The 14,788-nt window shown below is 69.4% G+C and overlaps 1 protein-coding gene across 3 annotated transcripts; it reads right to left on the reverse strand.

The window, feature by feature from the left end:
• Positions 1 to 2,732: 2,732 nt before the first annotated feature.
• LOC114509847 (refilin-A) lies at positions 2,733 to 12,937 on the reverse strand. Of its 3 annotated transcripts, none has more exons than XM_036013956.1 (4): positions 12,623 to 12,937; positions 12,078 to 12,393; positions 3,969 to 4,078; positions 2,733 to 3,492 (listed from the first exon to the last, which is right to left on the reverse strand). In XM_036013956.1, the coding sequence occupies exons 2-4, from the start codon at positions 12,282 to 12,284 to the stop codon at positions 3,159 to 3,161; spliced, it is 651 nt and encodes a 216-aa protein (XP_035869849.1). In that variant the 5' UTR covers positions 12,285 to 12,393; positions 12,623 to 12,937; the 3' UTR covers positions 2,733 to 3,158. The 3 variants fall into 3 exon arrangements, with proteins under 3 accessions (XP_035869849.1, XP_028384199.1, XP_035869850.1); XM_036013957.1 differs by having other exon boundaries at positions 2,734 to 3,492; positions 12,078 to 12,260; positions 12,623 to 12,928; XM_028528398.2 differs by lacking the exon at positions 12,623 to 12,937 and having other exon boundaries at positions 12,078 to 12,536.
• Between the last annotated feature and the right edge of the window lie 1,851 nt (positions 12,938 to 14,788).

Consider the following 14,788-nt stretch of genomic DNA (forward strand, 5'->3'; position numbering starts at 1 on the left):
CCTTTCTTTCTCCCTCCCTTTCCTCTCTAAAAATAAATAAAACCTTTAAGAAAAAAAAAGGCAATGAGAATGTGATTTGTCAAGTGCATGACAGCTGTTGGCAAGTGTCCCCGTGCCTTAGGACATTGGGAAATCGGTTAAAATGCGGGCTCCTGCGCCCCACCCGGGGCGTGGGGATACGGGTGCCTCTCTAGGTCCGGGGCGGGCCTGGAAACCTGTTTGCAATGAGCAGTCTGGGTTTCCTCGCAGGTGGTTTGCCGCCCAGGTGTTTCTGATGCAGGTGGTTTGCAGCCTCACGGCGGGGGGGGGGGGGGGGGGCGCGGGGGATGAGGAGCCCAAGGTCAGAGCGGCACGCTTGCTCAAACCTGGCCCCTTCATGCCTGTCCCGCCAGGTCTCCATAGACCGTGGCCCCGGCCACGAGCCCGTGGAGAGCCACCTCCCGCAGCGGGGCAGGTGCTGCTGGTCCCCCTGGCTCAGGGGCCGGCACAGGGCAAGCCTGCCTGGGGCCAGGCGAGGGGACCCGAGCGCTCAGCGTGGCCTCCTGGAGCGGGCAGTGCCTGGAGGAAGGAAGGGCTCAGCCGAGTCAGCCGGTGCGGGCACCGGCTCAGCGTGGGGCCCAGGCCTTTCTGCAGGTTTTGTGAGATTGGCGGCCTCGGCCTGCACGGGTGCGGGGTGGACAGCGAGGGAGCAACAGGCCCAGAGACAGGTTCCCCTCTGCAACACGGGGACAGCAGCCTAGCAGGAGGCACCCACTGCCTCAGTCTTCCGTGCAGGGACTGTCCCCCACCTGTGTGTGATGGGGGCGGGGCAAGGCCAGTAACAAAGACAAATGGGCTTGGTAGGAAAGGAGAGGGAGGGGAGGAGAAACGCCAGGTGTTCCGGCACCTGAGAACCTTATTTGCATAATTTGGGAGTTAACCGCAGGCAGCTGGTGGGAGGGCGTCTGGCCGCTCTGTCAGCCGAGGCGGCTGGGCAGGCTGACCCCCTGCGGCCCTGGAGGTAGGCCAGGCCCGCTTGTCAGCACTTCTCAGCAGCCTCCTCCCAGGGTCGAGGTGAAGGGCAAACTCGGGAAGTGTGGACAGCCGGCCAGGCTGCCGGCCTGCAGCAAGCGCCCTCCTCGGTCCGCCGCCAGGGCTGCGGGTCTTCTTCTTGGACATGGGACCCCACGAGGCCAGGGGCTGCGGGCACCTGCTTTTGTGGGGGCAGGGTGACAGCCAGGCTGCTGGGTTAGATTTGAGTCCAGTGAGCATGAACCCGGGGTGACAGCCAGGGGGCCGTGACAGGTGTCTGGAGCCACAGCGGCCTGCATTCCTCAGTGGGCAGGAGAGGTGGCTACCCCGCCCCGCCCCCAAGAAGGGTCTGCCTGGGTTCCGCTGCGCCAGGGGCTGCACGGGCGATTCCCACCGCCCTAGCAGCGTGGGAGGTCAGGCCGCGGGCCCATTTTGCAGGTGCTCCCATTTTGCAGGTGCTTCAGGATGTAAAGCCACGTGCCTTCTGTGCGTAGCCACGGGCTCACGCCCTAGGGGCGGGGTTTCCGCTCCTCCGCCTATCTGGGCCCTGCCCGGCCCCTGCGCAAGGAGACTCAGCAGGCAAGGCCCCCAGGGTCGACCGCGGGGTGCCAGACAGCCCCTGGAGCGGGCGCCCCTTATCCCTGCCGTCACTTCACTTGCCGCCTGGCAAAGGTTCCGGCGTCAAGACGCCACAACTGCCCCCACCTGTGGCACTGAGGGGACGCTCTGCTCCGGCGAAAGCCTCTGGGTCAAACGCCACCCCACGTGCCTGACTCAGGGGTGCTGTCCCACGGCCCCCAGAACTGCGCCCTGGGGTGGGCCCCGGCCTCTGCACTTGTTAACTGGCCCCTCCCCTGCATGGGGCGGGGTGTGCGGCGAGGCTGTCCCGTGGGGGCCGGAGCACGAGGCTCCAAGCCCAGCAGCCACGCGGAGGGACTGTGGGCCTACAGCGGCCGAACTCGCCTCTCCCCGCCCCCGTGCCACTGAGGGTCTGACACACCGGATTTATGCCTTTTATTAAGATAATCAATCGATTCTTAAGTTATTTCTTTGTTAGTCAGAAGGCATCTCCGGAGAGCGCGCGCACCGCCTGGGTCGATACGTAAAACCATCACCATTCCTTTAGCCCCCCGCGGACGAGAGCGCCGGGCGCTCCCACCCCGCACCACACGAGGGCGCTGACGCCCCAGCCTGCGACCCGCCTCGGGGGCGGGGCCACCGGTCGGGCAGCCCCCAGCCCGCGGTCAGCTCAGGCCTGGGAGCGGTTCAGCACGCAGCTCGCGCGCTTCTGGAGCTGTCCCGGGAAGGACCGGGCCCTGGGGACCTGGTTTGTCCCGGGGAGCGGGCTTGTCCCGTCTTCCTCCCCTGGCCCGCCACACGCCAGGGGCGCCTGGTTCACTGCAGGAACGGAGCTATCCCGTTTGGTGGTGGGTGACCGTCACTTCCTCCCAGGTCTCCCTTTAAGCCGACTGGCGGGGCCGGAGCCTCAGGCAGGAGACAGCGGACGCCTCCCCGGGCCCCTGGCACGAAGTCGGTGAGGTCAGAGAGTCCCGGCTCTGCAGGCGGTGCGTGACGAGGTTGGGGGGACGCCTCGCAGGTAAGGCGCGGGACACGGAACTCAAAGGCCTCCGCTGGGAGGGCTGTGCCCCCGTCTTCCACACGGGGAGGGCACCGGAGCGGCTCGGACGAGGTCTGTTCCGGGCCGCCCCCGTTCCCCCGCCCCCCCCCCCCCCCCCCCCCCCCCCCAGCACCAGCCGCGGCAGCAGTGTCCTTCCGGCCCCAGCCCGACCTCCCGGCTCCGTGTACGCCAGGGCTTGCTTGCTCAGCCCCTTGGTGCCAAGCCGCACGCGCCAGGGAAGCCGGACAGCGTCCCTCGTCCCCCAGCCTGGACAGACAGTGGGGCCAGGGCCTGGCGGAGCTGCAGCAGGTCCCCCAGCCAAGACTCCTCGGCCTGCCCCTGGGGGCGGCCACCGCCTGGCTGCGGACTCACACCTGCGCCTTGTGCTTTAGGGACTAATAGAACTGATCCGTGTACGGGGTCCACCAGGCCGCACCGGCCGGGCAGCGGGCCGGGCCCTGGGCCTCCCCACCCTCCTCCTGCCCGGATCCAGGCTCAGCCCTGGAGTCTGCGGTCCTCGGTCGCCCCGTCAGAGCGCGGAGGGCCCGAGGCCGTGGGCCCCGGGGTGCTGGCCCGGCTGCAGCTGCACGCTGGACGTGAAGCGGCGGCAGGGCCGGCCCAGGCTGCAGTGCAGGGTGGTGCGGAAGGAGCTGCGGGCGTGCTTGGGGAAGATGATGGTGGTGCTCCCGAAGTGCAGGGCGCGCGGGCGCGGCTCCAGGGTCAGCTGGCTGCGGTAGCTGCGCCACGTGCAGTTGGGCGCCGCCACGATCGTCTCGCTGTAGGCCGTCACCGTGGGCACGTGCGCGTAGAAGACGTTGTCCCGGAAGTGCTTCTCGGAGGCGTACTTGACCTCAGAGTTGCAGCTGGGGAAGGTGGGAAGGACGGGTGTGAGCCCAGGATGGGGTCTGCCCCCCCCCCCGCCTCCGCCCCACCCCCACAGGGCTCTTACACATGGTCTGGGCTCTTCAGAAAGGTCAGGGCCAAAAGGTCAAAGGACAGAAGGCCCATGCCAGCTTAGAGGACACTAGAGAGGCTGCACCCTGAACTGAGATAAAAATGTGCCTCAAAGGGCATCTGGGACGGTGGGCAGAATGGACCCTGGGTGGGCACCGGCCTCCCGGGTGGACAAAGGGCCGGGTTTCAGCCCCGTGGAACTCGGAGCGTTCCTCTGGCGCTGGGAGACGCCCAGCGGGAAAGGGCCCCCCGAGGTGCTGGTGAGGTTTGTTATTACAACCAGCTGTGGCGGGAGGTGGTGCTGCGGAGCCTCAGCCCCGCCCCTCAACCCCCCAGCGCCCCCGGGGGGCGGGCCGCCCTGCCCTGCCCGCCCACGCCCACTCACCGGATCTCGTGCGCAGGCGCAGGGCTCACCTCGATGCCCTCGCCGAAGAACACCGGCAGCAGCCGCGGCCGCATCTCCAGCGCCGGGGGGTTCGGGGGGCGAGGCGGGGGCTGCAGGGAGAGCCGCAGACGTGGGGTTACAGGCCGTTGGTGGCCCCCGCTCCCCTGGGCACAGGAGGGCCACCCACCCGGTCCAGCCCGGCCTGTGGGTCCTGAGACCCCAGGGGTGGCCCAGCCCCAGCGTGCATAAGGGGTTGCTGACGTCTCCTCTGCCCCCGTTACCCCCAACCCACTGTCCCAGGACAGCCCCTCCCCCGGACCGCCCCGCAGGGGCACTGAGCCCGCGGGCCGGCGCAGACAGACGAGGGTGTGAAGCAGGAATCCCACAGGGACAGGCCCCTCCCTCCGAGACCTGCGGTCACTCCTGGCAGCCTCCTCGGGGTGCCGTGGCGACATCCCAGGGGGGCTTTCACCTGGTTCGATGGTCAGAACCGGCCTGACCCTGAGACAAGCGGGGGTGGGGGGCAGGGCCCTCCCTCCCAGTTGACGCCCAGTGTGGCCACCGGGGGCGCGTGTGCTGTCAGCGCTCTCTCTCTCCCACGAGGTGCAAGCCCCACTCCCAGCGCCCCTGGGTGCTACTGGGGCAAGTTCTGCCTGGGACGTGTGTCCCCTCCGGGCCAGTGTCAGGGTCTCCAGCGCCGCCCCCCCAAACCCGTGCACCCTTCAGGGTGGCAGCTATGCCGTCCCTCACTGGCCGCAGACACCACCCCCCCCCCCCCCCCCCCCGCATCCTCTGCAGGGAGGACCACACTCCCGATGCTTCCGGCACCTTCCGGGGCTCCCTGCTAGGTCAGCCCCAGCCCCAGCTCCAGCTGTGAGACTCCAGAACTCGGTGTTCCTAGAACCAATCTTCTCCCTCCAAATAGGTGTTTCCCAAACATGTGCCAGTGTGTGCCGAGCACCTACAGTGTGCTGAGCGCCTACTGTGTGAGGTCCCTGTGGGTGGGTGGGGCGGGGCCCGGAGCCCCCAGGGCCCTGCTTGGTCGAGGAGGGGTGGCGCGTGGCCACTGCGGAGTCAGGAGAAGACGCAGCCTGGGGAGGGGGCGCGGACACTGAGGTTCTCGGAAGCATTTCTCCTGTCCAGACGGGTGGGCTTGCTGGGGGGCGGGGGGAGGGGGGGTGGGAGGGGCAGCCTTGGCTGGTTTTAACCACCCCCTGGCCCCAAGAAGAGTAATTCCCAAGTTCACGAGCAGGGAGGACATCTCGGAGAGGCAAAGCCCCAGGGGCCGCCCTCCCGGGTCCATCCCGGCTAGAGACACGGCCTGAATGGGCTTGGGGCCGACGGGACAGCAGCCCCACGCCGGCAGATCCGGCTCCTGGCGGGCCGCCAGCGCACGAGACAGGCTCGCCGCACGGGCAGCTGGGCCCTGGGCGGCGGCGGCCAGAGGGCCCCCGGGGAAAAACAGCCCCAGGACAGGCAGCGAGACCCAGACGTCTGCTGGCGTCCAGCGGGCCTGGTGGCGCGACAGCTCCGGAAGTCGCCAAGGCCCAGGGGCGCCCTGGCAGGGCCCCAGGCCCACGGGAAGGGGGACCCCGCAGAGCCGGGGCTCGGGGCTGTGTCCTTCTGGCTGCGGGGCTACCGGGACTGTGCCGGGTCAGTAAGGCCTGAGGGCCGGCGCCGAAAGCGCCTGTCACAGTCAAGACAGCACACCGTGCTGGAGCCTCGGAGGACGACCTTCCAACCACCCTGGACGATGGCAGCCTCCAGGGCGGGGGAGGGGCCGCCCATGGGGAGACACGCCCAGGGCCCGGCTACTCAGGGGCCGCCTGGAGGGAGGAAGACCCCGGGAGGCTCACACATGGGCCTGGGAGACTGGGGGGATGCCTGAGGTGCCAGCCGGCCAGGGTCCCTGGGGCTCCGGCAGGGGAGGAGGAGGGGGTCCCAGCCCCAGACCAGCTGCAACGTAAAGGCTGGGCTCCAGGGTCTCCCGGACACTGCTGTCCCCACCCAGGACGGCCCACAGCCCCCAGCTGCTTCTGGGGCCCTGGAGAGCCGGCGGCGGGCGGGGGGCGGGCGGGAGAGCGAGAGGGATCCGGGGGACGGGCCGCTGCCAGGCCAGGTGATTCACGCGCCGTCCCCGAGGGCGAGGACTTGCCACTGGAAGTGGAAGCACAGCCGGACGCCCGGCCTGCCCCCATCCTGGTTGCGGCGCCGGACGCGGCCCACGGGACGCAGGGAGGTAACCGCTGGGCCGGCGGGCAGAGCGCTCTGCCCGAGACGGCGGCCCTGCCCGGGGTCCTGGCCTGGGTGACAGAGACACGCAGGAACGGCACAGTGGCATGTGGGCCCGGGTGCCACGCGGAGCCCACGGCTGCCACAGTGTGGCCCAGGGAACCTGGAACTTGCCCTTCAGCCGGGAAATGAGGAGCCCCCACCAGTGGAGGGTGAGTGGATGGAGGAGGGGTCCAGGGCCCCGACGGGCCACCAGGGAGACCCCACGGGGGCATGGGGGCGGGGCGTCCACGGCACAGCCATATGGGGCCTTTGCCCCCCTCAACTGGCCTCACCGGCTGGTCTCACATTCTGGTGGGATGGAAGATAAATTCCATTGTCTTCAGCTGGTACTTGGGATTTGAGGCCAGAAGTTCACAAGCTGGTCTAAGGTTGACCTTGACCGTCACCCATGAAGAAAATGATCCATGGAGAGGGCTCTGAGGAATCCTCAGCCTCTTAGTGAAAGACCCAGGGTCCGTGTGTGTGTGTGTGTGTGGCGGGGGGTCCTGCCCTCCCCCGCCGTGGCACAAAGGGACAGCTGAACGGGGCCCAGCACAGACCCTCAGGCCGGGACCCGACGCCCAAAGTGTGGGACTGAGACGCAGCCACAGACTGAACACGGGGCTCAAGGGCGAGTGGACCGGCTCCCTGCCCCGGGTGGCCAGAGGAACCCCCACGAAGATGGGTGCCCTGTGGCCGTGACCCCGTTTGGAAAGGGGTCCTCGCAAACACCAAGTGGCGATGAAGTCCTACTGGGTAAGGGGGCCCAAATCCAGGAGCCGGTGTCCTCCCGAGAACACCAGAGGGAACTCCGGACGCGGGGCCCACGCAGAGGGGGGACGGCCAGGTGACAGCAGCGGGGAGACCGGGGCGGTGCGGCTACGAGCCCAGGGACAGCAAGGCTGGCCGGCCGGCCACCGCCAGAGGCTGGAGCGGACACAGGGCGGATGCCCCCTGCTGCCCTCACGGGGGCGCGGCCCCCACTCCGGGCTCCAGGGCCCGGGGAGAGGGGGCTGCTGCTGTGCCCAGGGCACCCAGTCTGCGGCTTCGTGGCGGCGGCCCTGGGACAGGCACCCGCAGGGTTCTGCCTGCCGCCAAAGGAGGGACGCCGACCTCAGCCGTGGGAGCCCAGGGCACATCCCCCAGAGGCCCCTCACCGTGGCTGGGCAGCCTCCACGAAAGGGGCCTGCTCTCACGGGGGGCCTGGCCCGCAGCAAGGGGGGCCCACGTTCCCCCATTCAGAGCGGGGGGGGGGGCCCTGTATCTCAGCCCCCGCCTGGAGGCCGGCGGGCGCAGGGAGGGCGGAAGGACAGACGTGTGGTCCCAGGGGAGTGGCTGCCAGCTCTCGCCCGGGGCCCTGTTCCCAGGAAGCTGGCCGCTGCTGGGCCCTCTCCTCCGTCCCCGGGGCACCTGGGAGGGCATGGGCCTGGGCCTGCGGGCAGAGCTGGGTTTCTCAGACGGCCGAGCCCACCGCAGGGCAGGACCCTCTGGTGGCCGGGGCACCGGGACCGAGCCCACGGGGCTGAAGGGAGGCCCTGGGGTTTCCGGCTTCCCTCCCCACATGCTGCTCGGGCCCCTCCCACCCTGGCCCGCCACCTGGCTGTGCGCCCCCTGCGCTGGCCGGCGGCGCACCTGGAGGCCTGTGGCGGGCCACGGGGCTGACCCCTGTCTCCTCAGCTGGTCTGCCCGTCTGCCCCTCCATCCGCCCCTCCATCCATCCCTCCATCCTGCCCAGGCCCGGGCTCTAGCTGCCTAAATCCAAACCCCCTTCCCTCCCCCCTGCGCCCCTCCCCCCACCTCTGGTCTCACGGTCACAGAAACAGAAAAACAAGATTTTCCGGGGTCTGGGGGTCAGTGGGGGGCGGTTCGGGGGCCCGAGAGGCGGCGGCAACCAGGGCTGGTCTCAAAGTGCTGGGCAGCCCCGGGAAGTTCCCAGCGACGGAGCCGAGACACACCCCTCCCCACCACCAAGGCCACCCAGACTCGGCCCTCAGGGCGCCCGACAGAGTCCAGACCCCGGGGACCGGCACCTCGACCCAAGGGACACTCTCAAGTGCGCCCCCGAGAAATCCGACGGACCGAAGATGGGGGGCAACCGCAGCGCCTCCTGCCACCACCCCGAAGCAGGCTGAGGCCCTCATCCGCCCCAGACTCGAGGCCTGCCTGCACCGCACCCACCCCGGCGGTGGCCGTGCCCTGAATCTGCCCCCAGGGGACTCGGCTGGAGGTCCCAGATGCCCTGCGTGGCCTCCCTGGGGCAGGAGGACGGGCAGGACCAGCTCCTCGGGCTGCCCTGGTCCTCGGGGAGACAGGCTGCACAGGACCCCTCTCCCCACGACACCCCCTCCCCGGCCCCGTAAGCGCTGCCAGCCGGGGCGAGGGACACAGACCTGCCCACCCCACCCCCCGGCCTGCTGGGCCCATGGACCTGGGGGGTGAGGGCAGCTGACGGGCCCGCCCCTCCCAGCCGGGCCCTGCCCACGGGCACAAGCCCCACAGGGGTCCCGATCCACACAGCTGCTCCCAATCCAGTCTCTGACCCAGGTTTCTAGTTTGGGGGGTGGGGGACCGCATAACGCCTTTAAAGAATAAAAACAAAACAGCCACAAGTACGCGTCTAAGAGACCCAGTGGAATTTACTTGCTGGCCCCGCTGGGCCCACGGGTCCCGGCTCTGCCAGCCTCCTCGCTGCCCCTGCCCCTGCCCCAGGACCTTTGCGCCGGCTGCTCCCCGGTGGGCACGCACCTCAGCCCTACAGCCACGAAGCCTACTCCCCTGGTCTTCCCCCCGAGGTTCCTGTGGAAGGTCACTCCCGTGAACCTCCATCTGCCGGGGCTCTGCCCTCCCTCCCCCGCTCAGCAGCACCCCGGTCCCGCGTCCCACCAGAGCACCGTGCCAGGAGGCGGGGGCCTGAAACACCTCGTTCCCTGCCGTGGTGTGCACGATAGGGCCCCTTCTGTGTTCGCGGCATACAGCAGGTGCTCGGTAAACACAGGTGGGGTGAACGCCTGCTTCCCAGGCCTCCACGGGTTTGGGGTCACCAGGAGCATGACTATCGGGGCTCCAAAGAGCAAGCAGGAAAGCCCAGGGGCCGGGGCGGGGTGGGGCTGGGCGGCCTGATCTGACCCAGCCCGTCCAGTGCCTCCCGTGCCCGGGGTGGGGCGGTCCGGCGGCAGCCAGGAGCTCTGCCTTGCCAGGGCGCCCTCGGGAAGGTAAGTCCCGCCCACTCACACAAAGTGGGGGGACGGGGGAGACCTCCAGGACAAAGGGAAGCGTCAGGGAATTTCCCTCACACGCACATCCAGCATAACAAACCCGGTGACGAGCCGATGAGGGCCCCAGCGGCGAGAGTTTGGGGACAGGCCTCTAGCTCAACCCCCTGGCCACCCCCTTTGCCCGGGACCGCCAGGCTGGGCGGTGGGTGTCAGAACGGAGACAGCCGCCCCGGGCGCACACAGCAGGCTGAGACCCAGCCGGAGGGTCTGCACGGCCGACCGCAGCCTCCGAGGCCGGGACGGGCTTCCATCGCCACCCCACCCCCCACCCCCCACCCCGAGACAGGCCAGGTCTGCGGCCCACGCAGCCCGGAGGGCATTCTCAGTGAGCCGGTGGCAAGAGGACATCGTTAAACACCAGGTCACCTGGCTGGTGTAGCTCAGTGAATTGAGCGCGGGCTGCGAACCAAAGTGTCACAGGTTCAATTCCCCGTCAGGGCACATGCCTGGGCTGCAGGCCACGGCCCCCAGCAACCGCACATTCATGTTTCTCTCGCGCTCTCTCTCCCTCCCTTCCCTCTCTAAAAAAAATAAATAAAATCTTTAAAAAAACACCAGGTCGGCGGTGGCAGTGGGTTAACGGGAGGCGGGGTGTCCTGCCCCCCGGGAGGAGTCCTCGGGGCGCAGGGGGAGGGGGGCAGCTGCAGGCAGGCCCCCCGCTGAGAGCAGGCCGCCCGCGGCCACCGTTTCCCCCCTTTTCATCAAGAGCGGCATCTCAGAACCACAGAGGGTCTCGGGCATTCTGATTTTTATTTAAAAAAAATACACACAACCCCCACAGGTAGTCTGGGGGCCCTGCCGTGAGAAGCGGGGTGGCGTGAGGTCTGAGGGTGCGACCCGCAGCCCGATTCAGGGCTCCGGCCCAGCAGGGCCCCGCACCAGCTGGGCAGCCCCGGGCGGACCTCTGTGCCTCGGCGTCCCCCTCCGGAAAGTGGGGGCAGGAGCGACCCCCTCACCGGAGCATGGAGAAGACGAGTGGCCGCACCCCAAGCCTTCAGGGCAGTTCCCAGTGCCGGCCACACGGCCCCCCTACCTTCGCGGAAGTGGCCCCGGTTCCGCCACTGAGACGGACAGCAGGGCCGGGGGTCGTGCGGCTGCAGCCCTGGCGGCCAGCAGACGAGGCGGGGACAGAAAACCAGCCCGCTGGACCGGCCGAGACGCACCGGCGGGCACAGTGGCCGACCTGGCAGGCGGACAGAGCCTCTGGAGGATTCTGGGTCACCCACACAATGGAGGGAAGGCCGGCTCCCTGTCCCTTTTCTCCAGGCCCCGTGGGGTAGGGCGCCACAGGGATTTGCTCCCAGGTCCCCCCCCCCCATGCAACGGTGCCAAGTCCAAGACCTGCAGGACAGCCGGCAGGACCCACGTCCCAACGGCACGGGTCATCTCTGCTGGCCCCGCCAGTCTTCAGGGCCCCTCCCGCCCCAGCCCCCGACAGAGAGACCGGAATGGAAATGCACAGCATGATCCTTGTCTCACATAGTGGTTCCCGAACTTAGCTGCACGTTAAAAACACCCGCGGGGGTTTTGAAACTCCCGACACCCAGGCTGCAGCCTGTCGGGGTGACATGGGGGGGCGCAGGGTCCGGGAGGCAGGCCTGGCGTTTTTGAAAGGTCCCTGAGAGGGTCCAATGCCCAGGCAAGTTCGGGGCCCACGGGGCTACGAGGCAAGGGGGGCACAAGCGAGGTCCGTGTCAGCATCCTGAGGGGAGGGAACCCTTCCTTCGGACCTCAGCCCAGAGGACCCCAGGCGGCCCTGCCAAGGTCCAGGCCACGGGCAAGGCCCCCAGAAAACGCCCGGGGTCCTGTTCCCCCAAACGGGCAGTGGGCGGTGCAGAGCGAGGGCAGCGGCGGGAAATCTTCCAATCCCAACTTGTCATTTCCTCCGGGGGGGAGGAGCCGGGTGCCCCCTCCAGGGGCTCCACCTTCGGGAACCGGTCTCAGTCCCGCCGCCAAGCCGCAGGCTCGCGCCGAGGCCCCCCTGACAGACCCGAGTCTCCCCACCTGGGTCCCAGACTTCCCCCAGCACCGCCTCAGCTCCACGTCAACATCCCTCACCACCCGGGGGAGGAAGGGCTCCGTCTGGGTTTGCTTTTTAAAAAAAAAGAAAAGAAAAAGGAGACGTGCGCGCTGGCAGCGCGGGCCCGTAAACAGGGAACTGGGTCAGGAGCGGCGGAGGGGCCGAGTGTGGACGCCGGTCTGCGCGTCCCAGGGCTCCGGCCGCCTGGGAGGGGCCAAACCCTCGGGAATTCGGGCCAGTCCTGCACCCCCTGCCCGCTCCCTGCTGACCGAGGAGTCGGGCGGCGGCGGGAGGCCCACCGCCGGGGAGCCGTCTGCAGGTCCCGAGGTCGGGCTGCACCGCCCCCACCCACGCGCGCTGGTCCCCACCTGGGCGCGTGCCCGACACTGGGCCACCTTGGCTGGAGGTGGCGGGGCAGGCAGGGGAGGGGGCGCTGAGGAACTCGGTCCTCGCTTCTCACTTATCCCTTCTGGGCACGCCGCGCGCCGACCCTCCCCGCCGCCGCCTCGCTCTCCGTTCCGCGCCCGGGAATGCGCTTACCGCTCTGGCCTCGCCGGGTCCGGGGGGCTCCGAGGGGGCGCCGGCGCCCCCCGCGCGGGCGTCGAGGATGCCAGGCTCCAGAGAGTAGAAGGGCGGGCTGGGGCTGGGGCTGGGGGGCAGCCCGGAGTCGGGGCTGTCCAGCAGGCCCTCCCGGCTCCGCTCCCGCAGGCTCTCCTCCATGCCCTGCAGATGCAAGTGGCCCACCATGTCTGGGGGGCGCGGGGCGCCGGCCCCCGGCTCCTCGGGGGGCTCCGCCACCGCGCTCCGGGCCCGGGGCTGACGGCGGCGGCCGGGACAAGGGCTGCGCGCCCGGGACCTGCGGACAGAGCCGAGAGGCGGCGCTGAGGCCCGGCGTCCCCGCCGCCCTCGCTCCCCACGGGCGCCCGGAAGGGGCCGCGACCGGGCTCCGGGCTCCGCGCCGCCACGCCGGGCCCGCCGCCGGCCTCTCCGCACCTTCCCGGCCCGCGCCTCCTTTTCTAGGCGCCGCCCCCTCCCTTCCTCTCCCCGCCCCCGCCGCCCGCCCAGGCCCGCGCCCGGGGACTCACACCCGGCCGGCCGGGCCGCGAACGAGGGCTTTCTGAGCGCCTCCGCCCGGAGAAAACGCCCCGCGGCGGCACGGAGGGGCGGCTTGTGGGGTCCCCAAGTCATCCCGAGGAGGGGGAGGGGCCAGGGCCGAGTGCGTGGGGCCGCTCCGGGCTCTCCCCGGCCCGCCGGAGCCCGAATAAAAGACGCCTTAGAAAGGTCTATTTCGGGAGAGCTGGCGCTGCGGCGGAGGGCAGCCGCGGCCGGAACGCGCGCCAGCTCCCTGCGGCCGGCTTCCACCCCGGGGCCCGGCGCTTTGTTTACGTTCGCTGTCGGCTGCCCACCGCCGCCGCCCGGGCAGCGCGTCTGGCTTTGGTGGGGGAGGGGACTGCGGGGCGGTGCGCTGGGAAACGCGTCCCGGAATCCCTGTTCACCCAGTTTCTTCCAAACAGGTTCTTGCTCACTGACCGGGGTACCCCCTTTTCCTCCCTCCCGGGGGAAGGGCACTGACTCCCCTTTCTTCAGAGGACTGGCAAGGAGCCCCCGCACTTCCAGCCCCCACCCATCCATACAGACAGCCCCGCCCAGCCCCGGGGGGCGGGGCAGCCCCCACCAGGGAGGCGCTGAGTCCGGGCTGCCTGCAGGCCGCTTCGTGAAGGGCAGGGAAGGGGAGGCGGGTGCCCAGGGCCTGGCTGGCAGCTGGGGCAGAGGGAAGGGCTGGGCGTGGGGCGCACACACACGGGCCAGGCCGGCTCCAGGCCCCCCACCCCCGTGCTGCCAGCGCCACTGGCTCCGGGGAGCCGGGGCTGATCAGGGGCGAACCCACCGGCCCACAAACGCCGGGAGTTTCACGGGGAAGTTAAACCCCATCCGTAATCGTAGGGACGGGTCACGCCTCGGTGTGCCAGGAAGGCAGCCCCAAGAGGTGACTCTTCCAGGGGAGACCCAAGCAGGCAGGCAGGGAGTGGGGACAGCAAGGCCCCCGGTGCTGCTGCTGGGACCAGCGGTGTGTCCTGGGACGCGGCCCAAGAGGGCTCGGGAACAGAGGGACCCGTGGTGGGGACGCGGGCAACCCAGCCCCAGGCCAACCAGGACCGGCGTGAGACTCTGCTGCCCAAGCAGAACGGACCTGGGGTCCGAGTGTCCGGAACATTCTGGAGAGAAAACTGAACGGCCCATTTGCCTCCATGCTCCGGCCACGCAGGCCTTGCTGGGCCCTCGGGCCTCTGGTCCGGAAGTGGGGGGAGCGGCTGTTGTCTCACGGGCGAAAAGTGGGGGGGCCGGCTCTTCCAGAACACAAATGCAGGAGGAGTCCCCTGCTCCCCGAATGCCACTGGCCCAGGGGGGGCGAGCCAGAGCCCACCATGACCGCCGCTCGGTGCTCCTGGAGGCGAGACCCCCGACCGCAGGCAGAACCAACTGCTCTGACCACGGGGACTGACCACTTGGCGCCCTCGGGGACGGCACCCACGGGGGGGGGGGGGGGGGCGGGAAGTCAGGGCCAGGTGAGAGGGGCGGAGCGCACAGCGGGAGGCCCGCCCACCCGGACTTGGAACCTTGACGCTTCCTCCATCTTGGGCAGTTTTCGAATTGATTTCGACCTCTAAAATGTCGCAGTCAAACAGTGTCTGTCGTGATTTTCCCCTCTCGGATACCCCCTTAGGCTCGCTCGCCTCACCCTCCCTGATCTAGCCAGCGAGTGCCGCCGCGCTGACCGGCCGGCCTTCCCTCCCGCGCCCGCGAGGGTTGTTCCGGATGGCTCCGGGTGCCCGCAGTCCGCTTCTCTCGAGCGGAGTCACGTTGGAGACAAGCCCACAGCTGGCGGTACCACAAAGGTCAAACGCCCAGTCAGCAGCCCACACCGGTGACCCCAGGGGCCATGACCTCTGACCTATGGGGCTCAGATGCCACAGGCCTTGGACCGAGAGCCCCCAGTGTGGACAATTTACGTCCATTCCAAAACTTCTTTCTGTTTCTCATGGGGCCAGATGGTCTGCGAATGTCAAAGAGGAAGGAAAGGCCGAGATTTCCATAAGTGAGCTGCAGCCGGTGGCCAGTGGGCGGTGGCGGGGGGGGGGGGGCGGGCGGCTCTCCGGCCGCTCAGAGGCCGTAGCCTCGGCAGTGCGAGGCTGGGCGAGCCAGGACGTCTGGGGGCCCGCTCTGGGCCTGCTGCTGCGGCTGCGGGGCGG

This window comes from Phyllostomus discolor, chromosome 13, assembly GCF_004126475.2.
Source record: "Phyllostomus discolor isolate MPI-MPIP mPhyDis1 chromosome 13, mPhyDis1.pri.v3, whole genome shotgun sequence".
Lineage (NCBI taxonomy): Eukaryota > Metazoa > Chordata > Mammalia > Chiroptera > Phyllostomidae > Phyllostomus > Phyllostomus discolor.

Coding starts and splice junctions, on each gene's coding strand:
- LOC114509847 (XM_036013956.1), bottom strand. CDS start 12,284: ATGGTGGGCCACTTGCATCTGCAGGGCATGGAGGAGAGCCTGCGGGAG. Junction 4,079..12,077: donor GACCCGGCGAGGCCAGAGCG/GTAAGCGCATTC, acceptor CTCTCCCTGCAG/CCCCCGCCTCGCCCCCCGAA. Junction 3,493..3,968: donor GCGCCTGCGCACGAGATCCG/GTGAGTGGGCGT, acceptor CACCTTCCCCAG/CTGCAACTCTGAGGTCAAGT.